Here is a 17401-nt window from a genome sequence, read left to right as displayed (position 1 = left end):
CACTGAATGAAAACAATAGTTACCTTATAGGGGCTGAACTTAACCTTGTATCTAGAGCGTAGCAAAGTGAAAAAACTAAGGTCATTGGAGCTAAATCTTGTGCACCTAAACCGGTTAAGAACACAGTTGATTTGCTGCAACAATTATTTTCAATTCAAAACTCAAATACAGACATATTTATACGGAGTACAACTATTTTACCAGTATGTACAACTTACCAATTTTTCCTTGATAGCATTACAAGTGACATCATCGCGAACACCAACTCCATTAGTATCAACGCGAAACCAAGACGGAAAGACTGCAACAACAAAAAAAATAGAGGGTTAGCACTCAACATAGACGAAAAACAATATAAAAACAATAGGTTAATCAATTTAAATGTAGGCGATGACGGAGGCGACGACGGTGGCGATGAAGGAGGCGACGGCGGCGGCGAGATTTTAAGAGAGATTGATAATGGGTTAAAATAGACGAAGGTGGAAGAGAGGAACAGAGGAACGGCGATGGCGATGGCGATGGCGTAAGTGGCTACGGAAGAGAGGAACGACTGTTGGATATGAACTGGAATTAGGGTTTGATGAAAAGAAATAAAGAATTAAAAAAATGGATCCGGTTAGTATTATTGGGACGGGTTGAACCGAATGAGATACCATTCTTTGAAAACTGATTAAAATTTGTGAGAGTTGCTAAGAAGATGACAAGTGGCATATAGTAGTATTTATTTATTAAAATAGTAAGAAATGGTGGTGTTTGGGCCGGCATGGGCTTGATACATGTTTGTTAAGGAAACAAATTTACCAACCACAATTGTTTTGTTCTTTGTTCTGGATTCAGTTTTGAACGTTGAGAAGTGAGAACTTAAGTTATTTATTTTGCCTATCATTTTCATTTTGAAAACTTAATTATTTTCCATTAATATAATGTATTCAATATTTAATATTTAATATTGTGGGTGGCCAGTGGCCCAAGTGGGTTTGTAGGTGCGTTATCTTATGGAAGCACAACTCACAAAAAGCATAAATGAACACTTCCACTACTGGACTAAAGCCTTTATTTTGATATATCAACAAACTAACATAATTTATTAAAATGTGATATTTTTTTACTTAACTAAAAAGAAAAGCAAATTAATTTAATTAACATTTTTGACATAAAACGAACTATAATAGGTAAAAAGTAAATCCTTTTATACACAATTCAAATGCATTATTCCAAGCCCAACAGAAAAAGAAAAAAGAAAAAAAACAACAAAAAAACAAAATAAAACAAATATAACAAAACACTAAGAACTACCTTAACCAAATGTACTACTAACATAACTCTTGACAACATTGTTGCAAAGAATTTGCAACACCTTCGAGTTGGTCGGGCCCACGCAACGCGGCGTCTTGAACTGGTTCAACGCGGACCCTAACCCAACATAGTGATCCAAAATCTTCTGAAAAGTTCCCCTACTTAAAACCCGAAGCTCAAGAGGCCCGATCGCCTTGACTTTTCTCGAGCTCACATAACCCGCATCAACAAACGACTCGTCCAAACAATTACAACACTCTTTCAAAATCTCATCACTCGCATCCCCGCTCACTTCCCAAAATATCACATAGTGGCCCGGGTCTGTCGTCAGGTCAATGTGGCTAGTAAAGTCAACGACTTCGAGTTTTTCTGCAGCCAAAAGTTTTGCAGCTGCTTCGACCGATAACTGCAAATCTTTCTCAGTGTTTTTATCAATGTTTATGGTCAGCATTAAGTTTCTTCTACAAACAAATTGGAGCTTCGGGGTCGCGTTATGAAACCCGATAACCTTAACCACATCTCCTAGCCTGTATCGATACAAACCCGCAAAGTTTGTCACCACAACCTCGTACTCTTCACCGAGTTGGACATCGGTCAACCCGATTGGTTTTGGGTCAATGTTGGTCAACGGTAAGAATTCGAAATACCCTATATCAGGTAGCACAGTGTAAGATGTCATCTCGGGTGGTAAATCCGGGTTTACATTGGCACCTATCCACCCTTCTGATGACCCGTAATCAGCACTCAACAACCGGACCCCGCCAGCATAAACCCGGAGTTTTTTCAAATACGGCTCCATTGAGCCCGTCATGATCGCGTAAATGTACTTACAATTCGGGAACAGCTCCGGGATCAACCCGTTCCACTCGGTTAAACCCAAACACTTGTTGTAAATCTTGTCAGCCAGTTCAGGGTTCGGTGTCAAAACCTTCTCCATGGCAGTTCTTATGGACTGGACCGTGATCCGAGGCGACAAGACACCGGTTCGGATGTCGTGACAAAGTTCTTCCCATACGAGTTCGAAGGTTCTAAATGAGTGCACGATGCTATGGGCGAATGTTGATGATATGATTTGAATGTCTTGGTGGAAAATGAGTCCACATAAGAGATGGCAGTATAAAGATTGATGAAAATCGGGGGCGAAAATGACTTCATCCGGGCTGCAACACGGGGTTTGCATCGCCTTCATGGTTTTCTTGAACTGCGCGCTTCGGTATACGTTTGTGGTTGCGGTTCCCGCGAGTAACCCGCCTTTGGTTGTGAATTGCTTGCTTCCAAAGATGAAACTCAAAGCCTTTCCAGTTCCAATAGGAAATGCCCTGAAAGTAATAACAACAGTTCTCAGAAAGGGTGTGTATGGGTCGGTTTTAGGGTTAAACCGAAGTACCGAACCAAAACCAATAATTCAGTCTCTGAGTTTCCAAAAACCGCTTGCTTTCAGTTTTTACAGTTTTTGGTTTGTGTTTGGTTTTGGATTAAACATTTAGGCTTGAAATTTTGGGGTGAAAAAATTGGCCCAAATAATGAATGTAGACCTAAATCTTTATATTACTATGGAGGGGCTTTAAAGCCCCTTCACGTCATCGCTACGTAGGAAACGGGGCTTCAAAGCCCTTCTCCATAACACGTCGTTGTGGTTTAAAGCCCTTTACTGCCCCATTACACACACACATATATACATTATATATATACACATATTTATGTATGTGTGTGTGTGAGAAAGTGACCCCCCCCCCCGTGCCCCTCGCCGCTCTGCGGTGTTCAAAACCAAACCCCCCCCCCCCCCTCCTTGAACGGCCATAGCGAATGGTCTTAATGATTAACTGATATTTGCACTATTTATTAAATTCTTACATATTACTTAATATTAAAAATAAAAAATAAAAATACATAAATTCGGTTCAGTTTTTCGGTTTTAATCTCATGCAAATTCGTAACCAAGCCGAAATTCGGTTTTCCCAAAGACAATATACCAAACCTTTCGTTTAGGCTCAGTTATTTCAATATTTTGGTTTCATGTGCACCTCTAGTTCTTAGCATAATATTGGTTACGAAAAAAAAACCCTACTATATATATGCATCTATATCTTAATCATAATACCTGTTTCGGAAAGCGAAAGAAGTCCGGTAAATCTGCATTGTCGTCTCAGTCAATTCATCGTTGTAAGGTACAAACTTGGGCTTCCCTTGAGTAGTTCCAGAGCTACAAACAAAAGCAAACAGTTCGTTAAAGAACCAAAACACCAAAAACCATACAATATTTTGGTGTAATATTCACCTTAGTGTAATGGTGGTGATTGGCTTTCCTGTGAGCACTGGATAAGATGCACCATCAGCAATTTTTTGAATATAAGGCTCAAGATCTTTGTGGGTAACAACAGGAACACAAGAACTGTAAGTTTCGGGGTCGAATTTGCCATCCAGGTTCCATTTTTTCAAGTATTCGGCTTCGCCATTTTCGATCAAGATTTTCTTTAAAGTTTCCATTTGGACCCTCTTGGCATCTTTGGTTAAGGATTCAAACTCTTCAATCACTTTTTCTGAATCAAATTTGTTCTCCATGTTCTTGATCCTGCAATGAATGACAATAAGTGATCATTCAATGGGAATTATAATAAATATAGATGAAAAATTAACGGGGTGGGATCTGGTACAAACAAAATTAGCATACTAAATATACAAATAACTTTAGTGATTACAGTTTTGAAGTAGAGTAATTATGTTATAAAAATAACATAATTAATAAAGGCATACCTCACTTAAAACTGAAAAAAAAAGTGGCATTTTATAAGTAATGCAGTTTGAGTGTTTGGGAGTTACGTTACTTAAGTAAACAAAATGCTGAAAGAGTTGTAGTAATTTTATTTGATAGTTTATGTGTGCCAAAACAAGACATGTAGGGACAGTGATGGCTGGAGATTATAAATATTGCAAATATAATTATATGTAATAAGATTTTATGATATACTTTTCTTGATTTATATACACACACACACAGGTGTGTGTAGACACCACATAAAATACATGGTTTATAATATAACTTATACAATAAACTGTTTAAAAAAAGATAAGGAAAATAATATTATTAGTTAAATTTCTGAATTTTGTTTGCTATTTGACACTTTAAAAGAAGAATTAATTAAACCATGATTAAGAAGATGTGAACATATATTGTTTTCTATATTTAACATTTTAAGAAGGGGAATTATTATATTTCTCTTAGAAAAACAAAAAATAATAATAATTTTCTTTTATGAATTATGAAAGTCAATTTATTATTTACAACGACTTTATTACAAAAAAATAAACTAAAAAACAAAAAATAATAATAAGAATAGTGTAACATGAATGATTACTTTGATTCAGTGAATCTTAAAACAGTGAGATAGAAACATTAAATGACTAATTATTGTTTATACTAAAATGAGAATTACAGCTAATTAAAATAAATTTGTTTGCAGACTATAACACATAAAATATATCGAATTTTAGCATCAGAAATCAGATTTTTTTTATAAAACAATACAAGAAAGTTATACATATTATGATGTGTTGATATATGCACGAATATCATTAAATAGGTCCGGGTTAGGTCTCTCATAAAAGAAAGCTAAATCATCAATAACACATATAGAACAGAGTGAAGAAAACTTCAAACACCGAATTAAATATAATAGGTACGTAATATTCAAAGAAACTTTGTCTGTATCTACTGAACATGCAGCAACAAACACATAGTGATTAGTGGGATATGGACACAGTTGTGATTAGAGTATTATAGAGAGAGAAACATAAAGGTTTAGAGAGAGAGAGAAAGGAGAGAGAGCAATACCTTTGTGTTTTGATTGAAGAGGTGGTACACAGGAGCAATGGAAGATTCTTTGGGAGATGTCATATATATAGACTTTTTTTTTTGTAAGTGTGGACATAATAATATTTAATGCACCAATAACATTAAATGGAAATATTTTCCTACCTAATATTAATTAATGATAAAATTTTAATAATTTATTACATCATAACAGATAAAGTTTTACTAAATTTTTGTAGAAATAGGTTATTTTGAGCCCATGATCCGGACACGATTGGTTGAGGTGAGATAATTAAATACTTCAATTTAAAAAGTTCAAGGCTCACTAATGACAGAAGATAAGGGTCCAAGTTGATCAGCCAGAGGTTATGATGGGTTTTCTCCTAAGGTCAGATGAAGATTATCAAGTGGGTTAGTAGTTTGTCAGTGATTCAAATGATTGTTAAAGCAATTAAAGATAATTTTGAAATTTTTAACTAATATGAGGTATGTTTTTAATTACTTTCCTAATTTTCATAAATTAATGTGTAGTATTAAATGCGACATCTAGGGATGGCAATGGGTCGGGTTTATGTATTCTCAAACCCATACCCGGCTATAAAAGTCCATCCCAAACCCGTCGGGTTTTAATCGGGTAATTACCCGTTGGGTTTCGGGTTTTCCCATCGGGTTTCCTATCGGGTTTTGACAAAATACTCGTTGGGTATATCCGGCTCAAAACCCGTTGGGTTTCTACCGGGGTTTTGACAAAATATAACTAATCGATTACAAAGATGATTACCATAAAGGTAAAATATCTCAAATAATTGGCATAAACAAATTTCGACAAATCATATATTTGGAATATAGTATGTGTATATATATAATAAGCTATATCGGGTACATCGGGTATATAATCGGGTAAATGGGTCTATGTTATCAGGTCGGGTAATCGGGTATATTAGAAATCCCAAACCCGTCCTAAACCCGCAAAAAATTTCAAAAATATTCCCAAACCCTAACGGGTCGGGTATTACCCGTCCCATTTATGTCGGGTTTTCCCATCAGGTTCGGGTTTTATTGCCATCCCTAATCTCCTCTGATCATTATTTTCTTTTTCTTTCTCGGTTTCTATTTAACATATGATTTAGTTTTTCTCTAATAAAATTTAATATCTAATATCTTTATAAAAATTTAAGTACAAAGTTTCTTTTCTCAACATGTTGATACATATTTTGAAAACCAAGTTTTATTCACAATAATGTAACTTTAGTTTTTTTACATATTGCATAACTAAAAATGGTTAGATTAAATACAAGTTTTTAATAAATTTATTCAAAACGAAGAAAAAAAATAAAAAATGTGTGTTTCGATTTAGAAAAATATTAGATACTACATGTTATTACATAAAAAGTAAATTAAATTTCAAAAAAGAAATATTTTTTATGAAGACTACCTAGTTCGATCGCTTTACGTAATACTCTTAAAAGATACATTTGAGTCAAATATGCATTTCAAAACTATATATTCATTTCAAAAAATAAGTTCACTTTTGTGGTGTGATTATTAAATGTACGAGATGGACTATAATTTTATATTTTAATTAATATAACTTTGTGAAGGTTATAATATCGTCAAAGCAGAAATAACCATCCGCATACGCGGAATATCTTCCGAGAGAGAGATATATATACTCCGCGAAAGAAATACTTAATCCTTAACAACCCAAAGAATTCAGCGGAAGATATGTTGTACTAAAAGACAGGACACCACGTGACATGGAAGGGAAAGACCAATCACAGGTCAGGATCCTTATAATGCCCAAGACTACACGATGGACCAATCAGAAAAGGCCAACATTATACATGCCTGCAACAATGATCTTCATGCGCTAGCTGTCCAACCAAAGAAGGACCATTATCATGCTTAGTCATAAGATTAGAAGGTTCCATTTAGTGGAACAGCTGACGCAAGTCAAATATTTTTATAATATACCTTGAATCGAGTCTTCGGAAGAGTCGATCCACGCTAACGCTAACGCCATTTCCTCGTCAGCTTCTCACTTTTGTCTTTCGCCCTTTCGGTTGTTTAAACGTCACCCGAGTTCTTTTTTTTATGATTTCTTTTTGGACGGCGGACTTGCGTTTCGGGTACTTGTGTTTCGGGTATTTGGGTGTCGGGTATTTGTGTTTGTGGTACTTGTGAGGACGTATACGGCGACCGAAAGAACATATCGTGGTTAAACGGTTGCATGTGGAGGAATCATCGGTCGTTGTTGATTTTGCATAGAATGGGTTGTTAAGGTCGATGTTATTTGTGAGCAAACCAGCCCACCACATACAACTCGGATCCCGCGGGTTTTGGTTTGGGTTTGGGTTTGGGTTCGGGTTTGAGATCGAGCTCCTGTTCGGGTTTGGGTTCAGGTTAGGATGCATGGTTAATTTTTTTTGTGTGTGTGAAAATGGTTATAATTTGGTGTGAAAATGAAAGTTGTTTGAGTAAACTTGAGAAAATAGTTTGAATTTATAGAGAAATGGTTAAATTTATATTATTATTACTATTATTATTTTTTTAACGGGTAGATTTTTAGCCGCTGGGGTCCCCCCCCCCTTCCACCTTTCCTCCATGCCGGTTGTCTGGACGGCGTAATTCCCCTCCAAGCCCGCCTCCACCGCGCCCCCGGCGGCCGGCGGTGTTCCCTCCTCCACGGCGCCCCATGGCGTGAAATCTAATAATCTCCCATTGTTTTACCTGCCTTCTTTAGAGCCGGCACCGAGAAAGCACAAAAAACTTTGGGTCGAAGACGAAAATCTTTTTCGGTCTTGAATAAAATGAGTATTTTGTTAGGTTTAAAACATTTAATTTTGATATGGGGCTTACTTGGTTATAATTTAGGTTGCGTAAAAAACTTCTGTGTAAAATAGAATTAAATATGTCTCAAATGAGACTAGAACCCATAACATTTTGGTTGAAAGTAATACCTCTTCGCCACTAGACCAAGTTAGTAGTTATATAATTAAGTTTAAACACTAAATATACATATTGTTTTAATAAAAATACGTATAATTTAAAAATAAAATTCGGGCCTAACAGGTTGTCGGGTCTGTGGCCATCAACCGTCCAGCCTCCCTTAGGGCCGGCCTGCTTTAGAGTGTGTTCCAAAGTACTAGGGTTGTTGGAAGAGTGAGAGACCTTTTCATGAAACCATACAGCATTTTACAAATAATTAAGTTCACTTTTATTTAAAGAGCAGAACGGGAGTTTTAAGTTAGGGGTGTTCATCAGATCGGACAACGGGTTATTCGGTTTGAATTGTTCGGATTTGAAAATTTTGGAACCTTATCCAAATCCGAATTAGTTATTCGAATATTCGGATCGATCCGATCCGAATATCCAAATAAGAATTCGGATCGGATTATTCAAGTTTCGGTTTCGGTTCGAATTTTGGTTCTTTTTCGGATTTTGAATTTCTTGATCACCCCTATGTAAAACGGCTGGAATTTTTTTTTTACCAGTAAAACAAATTTTCATTACTCAATATAACCAAAGTATTAGGGTTGTTGGATGAATGAGATAGCTTTTCATGAAACCATATAGCATTTTACAAATAAGTAAACTCACTTTTATTTAATGAGCATGTGGAGCGGGAGTGTAAAAAGGCTGGATTTTCTTTTACCAACAAAACAAATTTTCATTACTCAATATGTCAATACAACCAAAGTCTACATCTCAACAAGGTGCTGAAACAAGAAAAAGAAAACATCCATTTATATAAGGACACAAACGTACATCTTGATAAGAAACAACTCCACTTCACACCCGCTTGTCACGGGAGGGCAAATAGGGAACTGTAGTATGTAACGCCTCAAATTCATGTAAACGTACGGTATAATTATAGGCTATGGTTATTCACACACCCTTGACTAATCCACACCCCTTTTAACATGGGGTTTCATACGATAGTATAGCCCATATACGATCGTATGTAGGGTGTGTAGATAACCAAAAGGTGTATGAATAACATATCCGTTATTATATATTAACTCTGAATAAAGCAATCATTAGTTAAGTTAACTTTTGGTGCAAGTTGTACTTAAATGAAATCTTTGATTTATTTAGTTTTGGAAAAATTAAATTGTGATGGAAACTATGAGGAATCATTGTGTAAATTTTGAATTAATTCCCTTTTGATAAAGCCCTGCCTACTCTTGTTACCCACCATTATCGTGAGTAATCAGACGTTATATTCATAGATCGATGTGGTTCTTTTCCCCTCATCAGTCAAGGACCAATTGGTGGTTATGGCATCTCCACGATTTTAAAACAGTCACTCTCTATAGAATCACGACTAGGCGGTGAGCTTATTTTAGGGCTCGGGTGTATCGCGGTTCTCCAGATTTCAGTAGCTCGCGTGATACGTTAAGATGAGTTCTAGATGCCCTTTCTGCTAAATGTTTTAATGATTTTAGGGCTGGTATATATATTTAGATGTGTTTTTTTACCAATATGATTACTATGTATGAAGTTATAATGATAAAAGAGTCTGAAAATGGTTTACAAACATACATATATTTTATTTATGTTTTATGATCTTTACACGCAGGTTTAGAAAACATGATTTTAAGATGATGAATATGTATGTTGATGGTTTATATGCAATTATATGTTATATGGATTTATATATGATTTGTATGCTTGATGTTATGTTTAATGTTTATGATTTTAATGGTCGTGCATGGGTTGCGTCAACTAGAAGAAATCCCTTCACATGGCAACAAGAGAAGTCATCTCACTGGGCAATAGAAGAAGTCCTCTCACGGGGCAACTAGAAGAAGTCCCTTCACAGGGCAATAGAAGAAGTCCTCTAATAGTGCTATGACTTTGTGTTTGGCCTGTTAGGGGCATTTATGGACCTTGATCGACCCAGTGCACCGACTATTTTATATGTTATGTTGCGCACACCTGTTTATGAACTGTTATTTGATGTTTAAAGCCTTAATTGATGGTTTTAAAACTAGAATTCACTCAGCAAAGCTGATGTTTTCAATATATATCAGACTGCTTGCAAGTTAGGTGTTGGTAAGAGGATCTCTTGGCTACGTATGGAGTTACCCGCATCAAGGCTGGCATTTTGTTTCCCTTTGTTTAAATGAATTTGACCTTGGTTAAATCTTGTTTCTTATTTAAACTTTGAATGTTGAGTGTTTTCTACTGCATCGGTTTCCTGTTTATTCCAGTTTTTGAACTATGTGCTTATGAATGACCAATTGTAGGACCTCCCGAGTTTGGGGTCTTACATATAATATAGGGAGTGATTTAGGAAGTTATGAGTGGATGAGAGAGAAAATATAGTGATTTTTTTATATAAAAGTTTTTGTAGCACCTTATAAATTTTTTAATATATTTTGAAAATGGTTGTGAGTGAATGAGAGAAAAAAATATAATGATAAAGTTATAAAAAAGATTATTTGATTAAGAATGAGAGAAAAAATATAATGTGTTTTTGTGTAATTTTTTATTTGAAGATAGAGTAAGCGATGGTATTCTTAAGTTGTGTAAAAACTAAAAAGGCTAGATATATTCTAGCAATTGTTTATAGAAAACCCAAACGTGAAATAATTAATATCATGCCTTGTCCCAATTATTACATATGAGTCTTTATTTATAGATTATATTACTACACTATACATTACACTTGGTCAAAGTAATTCATTTATTAACTAAACATAAAATGACAAAGACCATAAACAAAATATTAAATTCTGTCAATATTCTAGACTATAGTTATTCAAGGTAATAAATAACAATCCAGTAATTGGTCAACTTGTATAATGATATGGGACGTTAGTTAACTTTTGTGAATTTCTTTTGTCTTAGAATCAAAACCTCATTTAATGGGTTTTTCTAGAACGATAAGTTTCCTTCTGGTTATGCTCATGATGAGTCTTACTTGGAGCGTCACAATCAATATTGACGGATGACTCGAATATTGGGGGTAGTTCCAAACATTGCTAAAAAAATCCAATTTAAATTAATAATACATTCTTTGCTATTTGTTTATTTTAGGAGTTATTGGCGCGTTTTTTCCACCCTTTTCCACATTCCCATCAAAATCAATATGCATTGTGTTATTCTTCCTCGCTTCAAAGAACTAGTCCTCGATGTCTTATTGTAGATTTGTAGAGAGTTTAAGTTAAAAAGATTTTTTTTATCCATCCTCATAAATGTCTCTTCCATCACATTTTGTTTTGTTGAAATTTCAATACCCACCATAGGGACATAAGTAATGCAATTGACTTCCTTGATTTCGTTCTTTTCATCATTTGTTTCCTTGATTTATTGATTCTCCACCCTCATAAATGTCTTCTCAATCACGTCTGGTTGAATAAGGCATGAACCTCTTCATGTTGACAAGCTGCCAATAGCTACCACTAGCGACCATAGCCTCCTTTGCTTCAAATGGGATGCTGAATAACACCATAATAATAACCCTAATGGCTTTTTAGACGTTATCACCACCTATGATCATGGCATGCAGTTCTTCAATGACAGTGTCAAGTTTGCTTGCTTTAGCATTGAGGCCATCCAATGCACGCCACAAACCCTCAACTCCACGGTCTCCATGTAAGAACGAGGAGGTCGATTTACTCCAATCCAATGTGCCATCAGGATACTAACGAGCTCTGATACGACATGAGGTGGGAATACTAGATGTGTTCTAGCCAACAATTATAGAAAACCCCAAATGAGAAATTGAAATAAAATTCAAAAGTTGTTATAAACAGTATTAGTTCAATTTAATGGATACTCTAGTAGTCTATACAATATATTCGCTCAAACCTACAGATAACTAATTAAGAACTTACATGGTAAAGACCATTACCGAAATAATAATTTTGGTCAATATTATAGGCATTAGTAAAAATAAGTATAAAAATCAAATTATTATTATTATTCTAACTTATCGACCCGGTTTTTGCCCCCCTTCTATATTTTCACAGTTTCATATACAAATTTTTAATTTGACTAGTTTGACCCTCATCACATTTTAACGACTTTTTTAACTTCACAAACTTGAGTGGCTCTCTATCAAGACAACTTTTCCTTGCTCTCTCCGTTTAATGCGAGGCTTGGTTTTTTTTTAGAAAAAATCAACTAATTATAATCTTTTATCTATTCAAATAACTATTAGGCAGCGTTTGTTATGCAGGAATGACAGTAAGAATGAAATTATTCATTACGTGGGAATGGAAAAAGTGGTGTTTGGTTGCTCAATGGAATGGAATCATCCATTACACATGGAATCTCATTCCATCAAAATCATTCTTTCCCACCCCCCTTCTTTTTGTTCATTCCATTCCTACTTCACCCTACTTTTTCAACAACACTACCATCTAACAACCACCACTATCATTGGCAACACCACCAACTCCGCCGACACCACCACCGCCGCTGCCACCATCGCCACTATTTTCGTCGCCGGAGCTACCACCGTCACCATTGTAAGTTTTTTTTTTTTTGGATTAAAAAGGATTTTGAGATGAGTGTTTTTATTATTTCTATTTCATTTCTACAATTTTTTTGGATACCAAACAATAAAAATTAATAATTGATTTCATTCCTATAGGTTAACCAAACAAGACAAACGAATGGTAATGATCCATTTCATTCTCTTATCCATTCCATTCCTTTTCCCATTCCATTCCCCCTTCATTCCGTTACCTCCAACCAAACATACCCTTAGTTTTTTTTTAACGGCAAGTAATAACTATTAATTATTTACAAATTTTAAACAATCATACCATCAAAAGTTATTATTATAAACTCATAGTGTAGTAAACGAGGTGAGCCAGGATGGGTTCGAGATCGAGCTTGAAATAAACAAGGCTGCTCAACTCAACTCAAGCTTGATTACAAAAATGAGCCATCTTGGCTTAGGTCGTTTCAAATCAAGGCTTTTTAGCTAGTTTGAACAAGTCTCTGATAATTACTAAAAAAACATGGACTAATTTTATATTATAATAAAATGATCCAATTACAATAGAGAGTCAGGTAAGCGGGTAACAAGCTGCGCCGTCACCCCCTTTTGAATGGCAAAACCGACCCTACTAAAAACAAACTTATCGTTCTTCGACGTCGTTGAGTTACTGTGTACGACCAGCTGAACTCTTTTTAGAAATGTAGCCTCATCGGGGACAAGATACCCAAATGTATCGAAAGCAAAAGGAACAAAGGCGTGTTGATTCTCAGTACACGCCTTCTCGTGCTTAGCAATTTTCCTGATTATGCCTTTAGCACGACCTGCATAGCAACAAACCCGGTGTCCATAAGCCCGACAAGATGGGACACCCTAGTAAGGTCCACACAAGCATGCCCCCCCAATCCAAACACAAGAATGTTCGCTGGTCGTAGAGTAGACCTTCCTTCACGCAGATTCGACAAGAAATTTACAGGAGCCTCTTTTTGCCGAGATTCCCGCCCGTTTTAGCACATCACAGAGGATATCCCTAACCAAATCATGTATATATTTAAACCCCGGGAGTTCTTTGCAATGAACCGTATGTTCACCAAAAATCCAAAATTATCTAAACAAACTTTACAGTAGACCGGGCAGGGCTCGTCAACTGGGAACAGGGGGATCATTAAACGATATTTAAGAATGGTCTGGTACTCCACTGCGAACATGTGCTGACCTAACCCTTCGATGGGGATGATAGTCAAAATGTCCTGAGCTAGCTTTATTCGAGCTTTTATTGTGCGAGATACGAGCCGCAAGCTGTTTAAACATGTAAAGTAATCGAAGATCATTGAAATAGCTACCGATTTCGCCAAAGTATCAACTAATCGTTTTAAATTTGATATCAACAGTAGGTATTTATGTGTTGCAGCAGGATTTTATGTGTGCAAAATATTTTTCTTTTCTTTTTTGCAAATGGATGTAGCATCTCGGATTTTTCGTATTTGTATTCGTTTATATTTAACCCGACTCGAGAATATAATTCGGATCTTTCAAATTATTTAAATTTTGCATTTATTAGTATTTAACATGGTTTAACTTATTTTATATCCTCATAACTTCTAAACTCGTCAAACAACTCCTAGAAACCCATAAAATCGCTTAAAAGACTAAAAATCGCATTTATAGAAGTGCATGGACTATTTTTTTTTTTGTGCCAAAAATCAATAAACTTAAGCCCCAAGATAAGTCATATGATGCTATAATGAGTCCAAATTTGTTCCCATAGTATTACAAATGAAATCTTTAGGTTAATAAGCTCGATTTCGTCATCAATTAGTTATTTCGTTTCCTAATTGAGTTGTTTGCCTAATAAACAAGTTTTAACCTTTAATATTTAATCAAAACATGTCATTAAAACCCTAAAAACTACTGAAACATTAGCCACCATATCCATAATCACGAAATCCCTCTCCTCCATTATCAATTTCTTCAAGATTACTCAAGTTTTTTCAAGCTTAGTTTGACTTTGGTGTTCAAGACTACTTTAACATCGAATATCTCCTAGTTCTTTTCATCATTCAGGTAAGTTATCTTTTGTGATTTCGTGTGTTTTTATTCACTAAACAAAAGCCCTCAATTAATTTCATTGATTGAAGGAGTTTTGATGGTCAATTTGATTTCGACCCGTTTAAGTACATAAAAGTCAATTTTAATGGTTTTTCAATTATATTTCTGGTCAAAACTAGTTTTCGGGCCATAAGACTTTTTTTTTTCATTATAAAATTTTGAGTGTACTGGTCAGAACCTGATTTCAGATTCGAATTTTGGATTTTGAATAGTACCAGCTCGCTTAAATATTAAAATTTTTAGGGATCCGATTAATCTGATTCCAGCAGTATTATTCTTGGATTTAATTCTACTTTATTGTCTCAAAGTCTAAGGTTTATTCGTGTCAGCTCAATTAGCACGTTAAAGTTCAAGTTCTGATTTTACATTCATACTTTCGTTAAACTCATCTTATTAATAAGGTGAGTAATCACACCCTTATTTTACTGTTTTCAAACCTTTTGGGGACTTTTTGCGTACCTATTAGTATTTTCATACTACACATTATCCATAACTAGTAAATCATGATTTTTTGTGTGTTGAACAATTGAATGCTTATATGCAACATGCTAAGTTGCTTATTTGTTTATTTTATCGCACTTTGAGAGGTCTGTCATTAAAGTCTTTCATTTAAGGTCTGTCATACGCCGTCTTAGTAGTCGCAAGGAAATGGTCAAACGACACCAATTATTTGCTCATTGTTTAATTGTTGATGCTCATATGGTTTGCTTATTTCTTACATATTATATTATTACAACAAAATCTGGTGATTACTTACTCAACCTCGTGTTGGCAAATATATTTTATTTTATACGCATATTGCAGGTTATTCTTTGGTTTAAAGTGAAGGTTGAAGATCACATAGAATAGGTTTTAGGCTATAAATAAAAAGACAAGTTGTTATTGCATTATTTGTTTTGGTATTATTTATAATTGATTGAGACTTGTGTACTTGATTTGTAAATATATAAGTAATTTTAGATATTGTCATTTAAATTGTATGACAATATCTTGTGAGCTGTGAACCAACAGTTCGCGTCCCGGCATATTCCTCCGTAGGCTGGGGTGTGACAATGAAAACAACACCTCGGTAAATATTTATAAATTTAGGAAGCAAATCCAACGAAAAGAAAAGGATGCACTAACACTTCTTAGGACAAATTCCAAATAAGTGCTAGTTCTCCAACAAAATCTAGCACGAATGCCTGCGATACGCGAAGATAATTGGTGTTGTATCTAATTGAATATGTGCATGCCCATTATTATTATCATCGTGCATAATGCTATTTATATCATTAGATACGAATTAAGGTGGCGGTTTCCGCACGATTTCTGTTTTAAATAGCAGTGACTAGACCAAAATAATAAAATTAAAATAAGGCTAAAAAGTTCTTAAAATTAAAACTAAAATAATTTTATCTTTAACGTATTATGCTCATTAATACATATATGATTTATTGTAACATATTAATTATTAATATGGATTAAGTAAGTGACTAAGGTGTAGTTTGCTTTTTAAATGTAAAATGTCTGCAGTCCACAGTCCACATTGCAATCTCTTTAGAAGAAAAGGTGAACCAAAAGTCTTCAGTCTGCAACTACAAGACTGTTTGTTTTTTAACTTTTGCAGACTGCTAAAAATAAATTGAAATTTAAATAAACCGATTTAAGATCCCTATATTGAAATCAAAATAATATTAAAAAACCCTAAATTGAAATAGAAAAAAAAAGGAAAATCTCATAGAATAGTAATCAACTTTGTGTTTCAATTAGGTAACTGATGCATATTTTTCACAAATCGGGTCACTAAATCTTGGAATTAAGTCTCACCGATTTTTGTGTGCTTCAAGAAAGAAATTGAGGATAAGATGTGTGGTTAGAATTTGCAATATATGTAGCTAAATTTAAAAAATTTAAAAAAACATTAATTGTATTAAAATTTTAAAAAATAAAAATTAAATTCACGTCGTCGCTCAACGTCCACTTCAATAAAAAAGATAAAAATATTTCCTATGTGAATTAAAAAAGAAAAAAGCTAAAAAAAACATGTTAAACCTTTAATTTAATCAAACATGAAAGTTGAGTGACTTAATTGGAACACTTTTTAAAGTTAAGTGACTTAATTGAAACACTTTTAAAAGTTGGTTAAAAAAAATCCTGAACTGAAATCAATATAAAAAAAAACCCTAAATTAAAATCAAAATAAAAAAATCACAAACTAACATTAAAAAAAAACTCAAATTGAAATCAAAATTTAAAAATAACCCAAATTTGAAATAAAAAAATCAAAAACAAATTGAAATCAAAATAAAAAAAACGTTATTAAATATAAATATAAACAAACCCTAATCCTAGGTAACGAATCCGATTGATTAATAACAATAATAATAATAATCAGTACCTTGTCGACGAGAATTTCATTGGTGTGAGGACCGTACACGTCGGACGTGTCAAGGAAAGTGATGCCGAAATGAATGGCGACGGTTAGTGGAGGAGCTAGGGGTGGTGGCTAGGGTTGAGAGTATGTGAAGGAGAATGATGGTTTATGAGGTTAGAAGATGTTGGCCCAAATCTACACAAAGAAAAGCCCCGTGCAGATTTTTTTAATAAAATATTTGCAAGAAACAAACACTCTGCAGAAGTTCATATCTGCGCATGATCTACGCGGTGCATACATAAGAGCTCCCACAAAACTTTTTTCAGAAAACAAACACCACGTAAAAAACCATTTATCCCTTTAAAATGTTGTA

General features: G+C 34.5%; 2 protein-coding genes across 2 annotated transcripts in view; both read right to left on the bottom strand.

Moving 5' to 3' along the window:
* Positions 1 to 1297: 1297 nt before the first annotated feature.
* On the bottom strand, positions 1298 to 5184 carry LOC143629033 (jasmonoyl--L-amino acid synthetase JAR6-like). Its single transcript, XM_077098423.1, has 4 exons — positions 5129 to 5184; positions 3575 to 3868; positions 3398 to 3499; positions 1298 to 2615 (listed from the first exon to the last, which is right to left on the bottom strand). Exons 2-4 carry the CDS (start codon positions 3856 to 3858, stop codon positions 1298 to 1300), a joined length of 1704 nt encoding a protein of 567 aa, XP_076954538.1. The 5' UTR covers positions 3859 to 3868; positions 5129 to 5184.
* A 6269-nt stretch (positions 5185 to 11453) lies between these two features.
* LOC143629010 (BTB/POZ domain-containing protein POB1-like) overlaps positions 11454 to 17401 on the bottom strand; it is a 43782-nt gene continuing 37834 nt past the window's right edge. Inside the window, exons 6-7 of the mRNA XM_077098412.1 lie at positions 13207 to 13387; positions 11454 to 11553 (exon numbers count right to left, since the gene is read on the bottom strand). Of these exons, the coding sequence (XP_076954527.1) occupies positions 11454 to 11553; positions 13207 to 13387 (281 nt within the window). The remainder of the gene's footprint in view (positions 11554 to 13206; positions 13388 to 17401) is intronic.

Source organism: Bidens hawaiensis, unplaced genomic scaffold (assembly GCF_021521415.1).
Source record: "Bidens hawaiensis isolate Kalapana, Puna unplaced genomic scaffold, B.hawaiensis_p1.1 tig00005142_1, whole genome shotgun sequence".
NCBI classification, from domain to species: domain Eukaryota; kingdom Viridiplantae; phylum Streptophyta; class Magnoliopsida; order Asterales; family Asteraceae; genus Bidens; species Bidens hawaiensis.
The sequence above is the reverse complement of the archived record's forward strand: the minus strand, read 5'-3'. Positions and strand labels throughout refer to the sequence as shown.

What these genes read in the sequence shown, in the direction of transcription:
- LOC143629033 (XM_077098423.1), bottom strand. Translation starts at nt 3,858, where the DNA reads ATGGAGAACAAATTTGATTCAGAAAAAGTGATTGAAGAGTTTGAATCC. An exon ending in ATCACCACCATTACACTAAG is followed by an intron (nt 3,500 to 3,574) that starts GTGAATATTACA and finishes TTTTGTTTGTAG; the next exon opens with CTCTGGAACTACTCAAGGGA. An exon ending in TCTTTCGCTTTCCGAAACAG is followed by an intron (nt 2,616 to 3,397) that starts GTATTATGATTA and finishes TATTACTTTCAG; the next exon opens with GGCATTTCCTATTGGAACTG.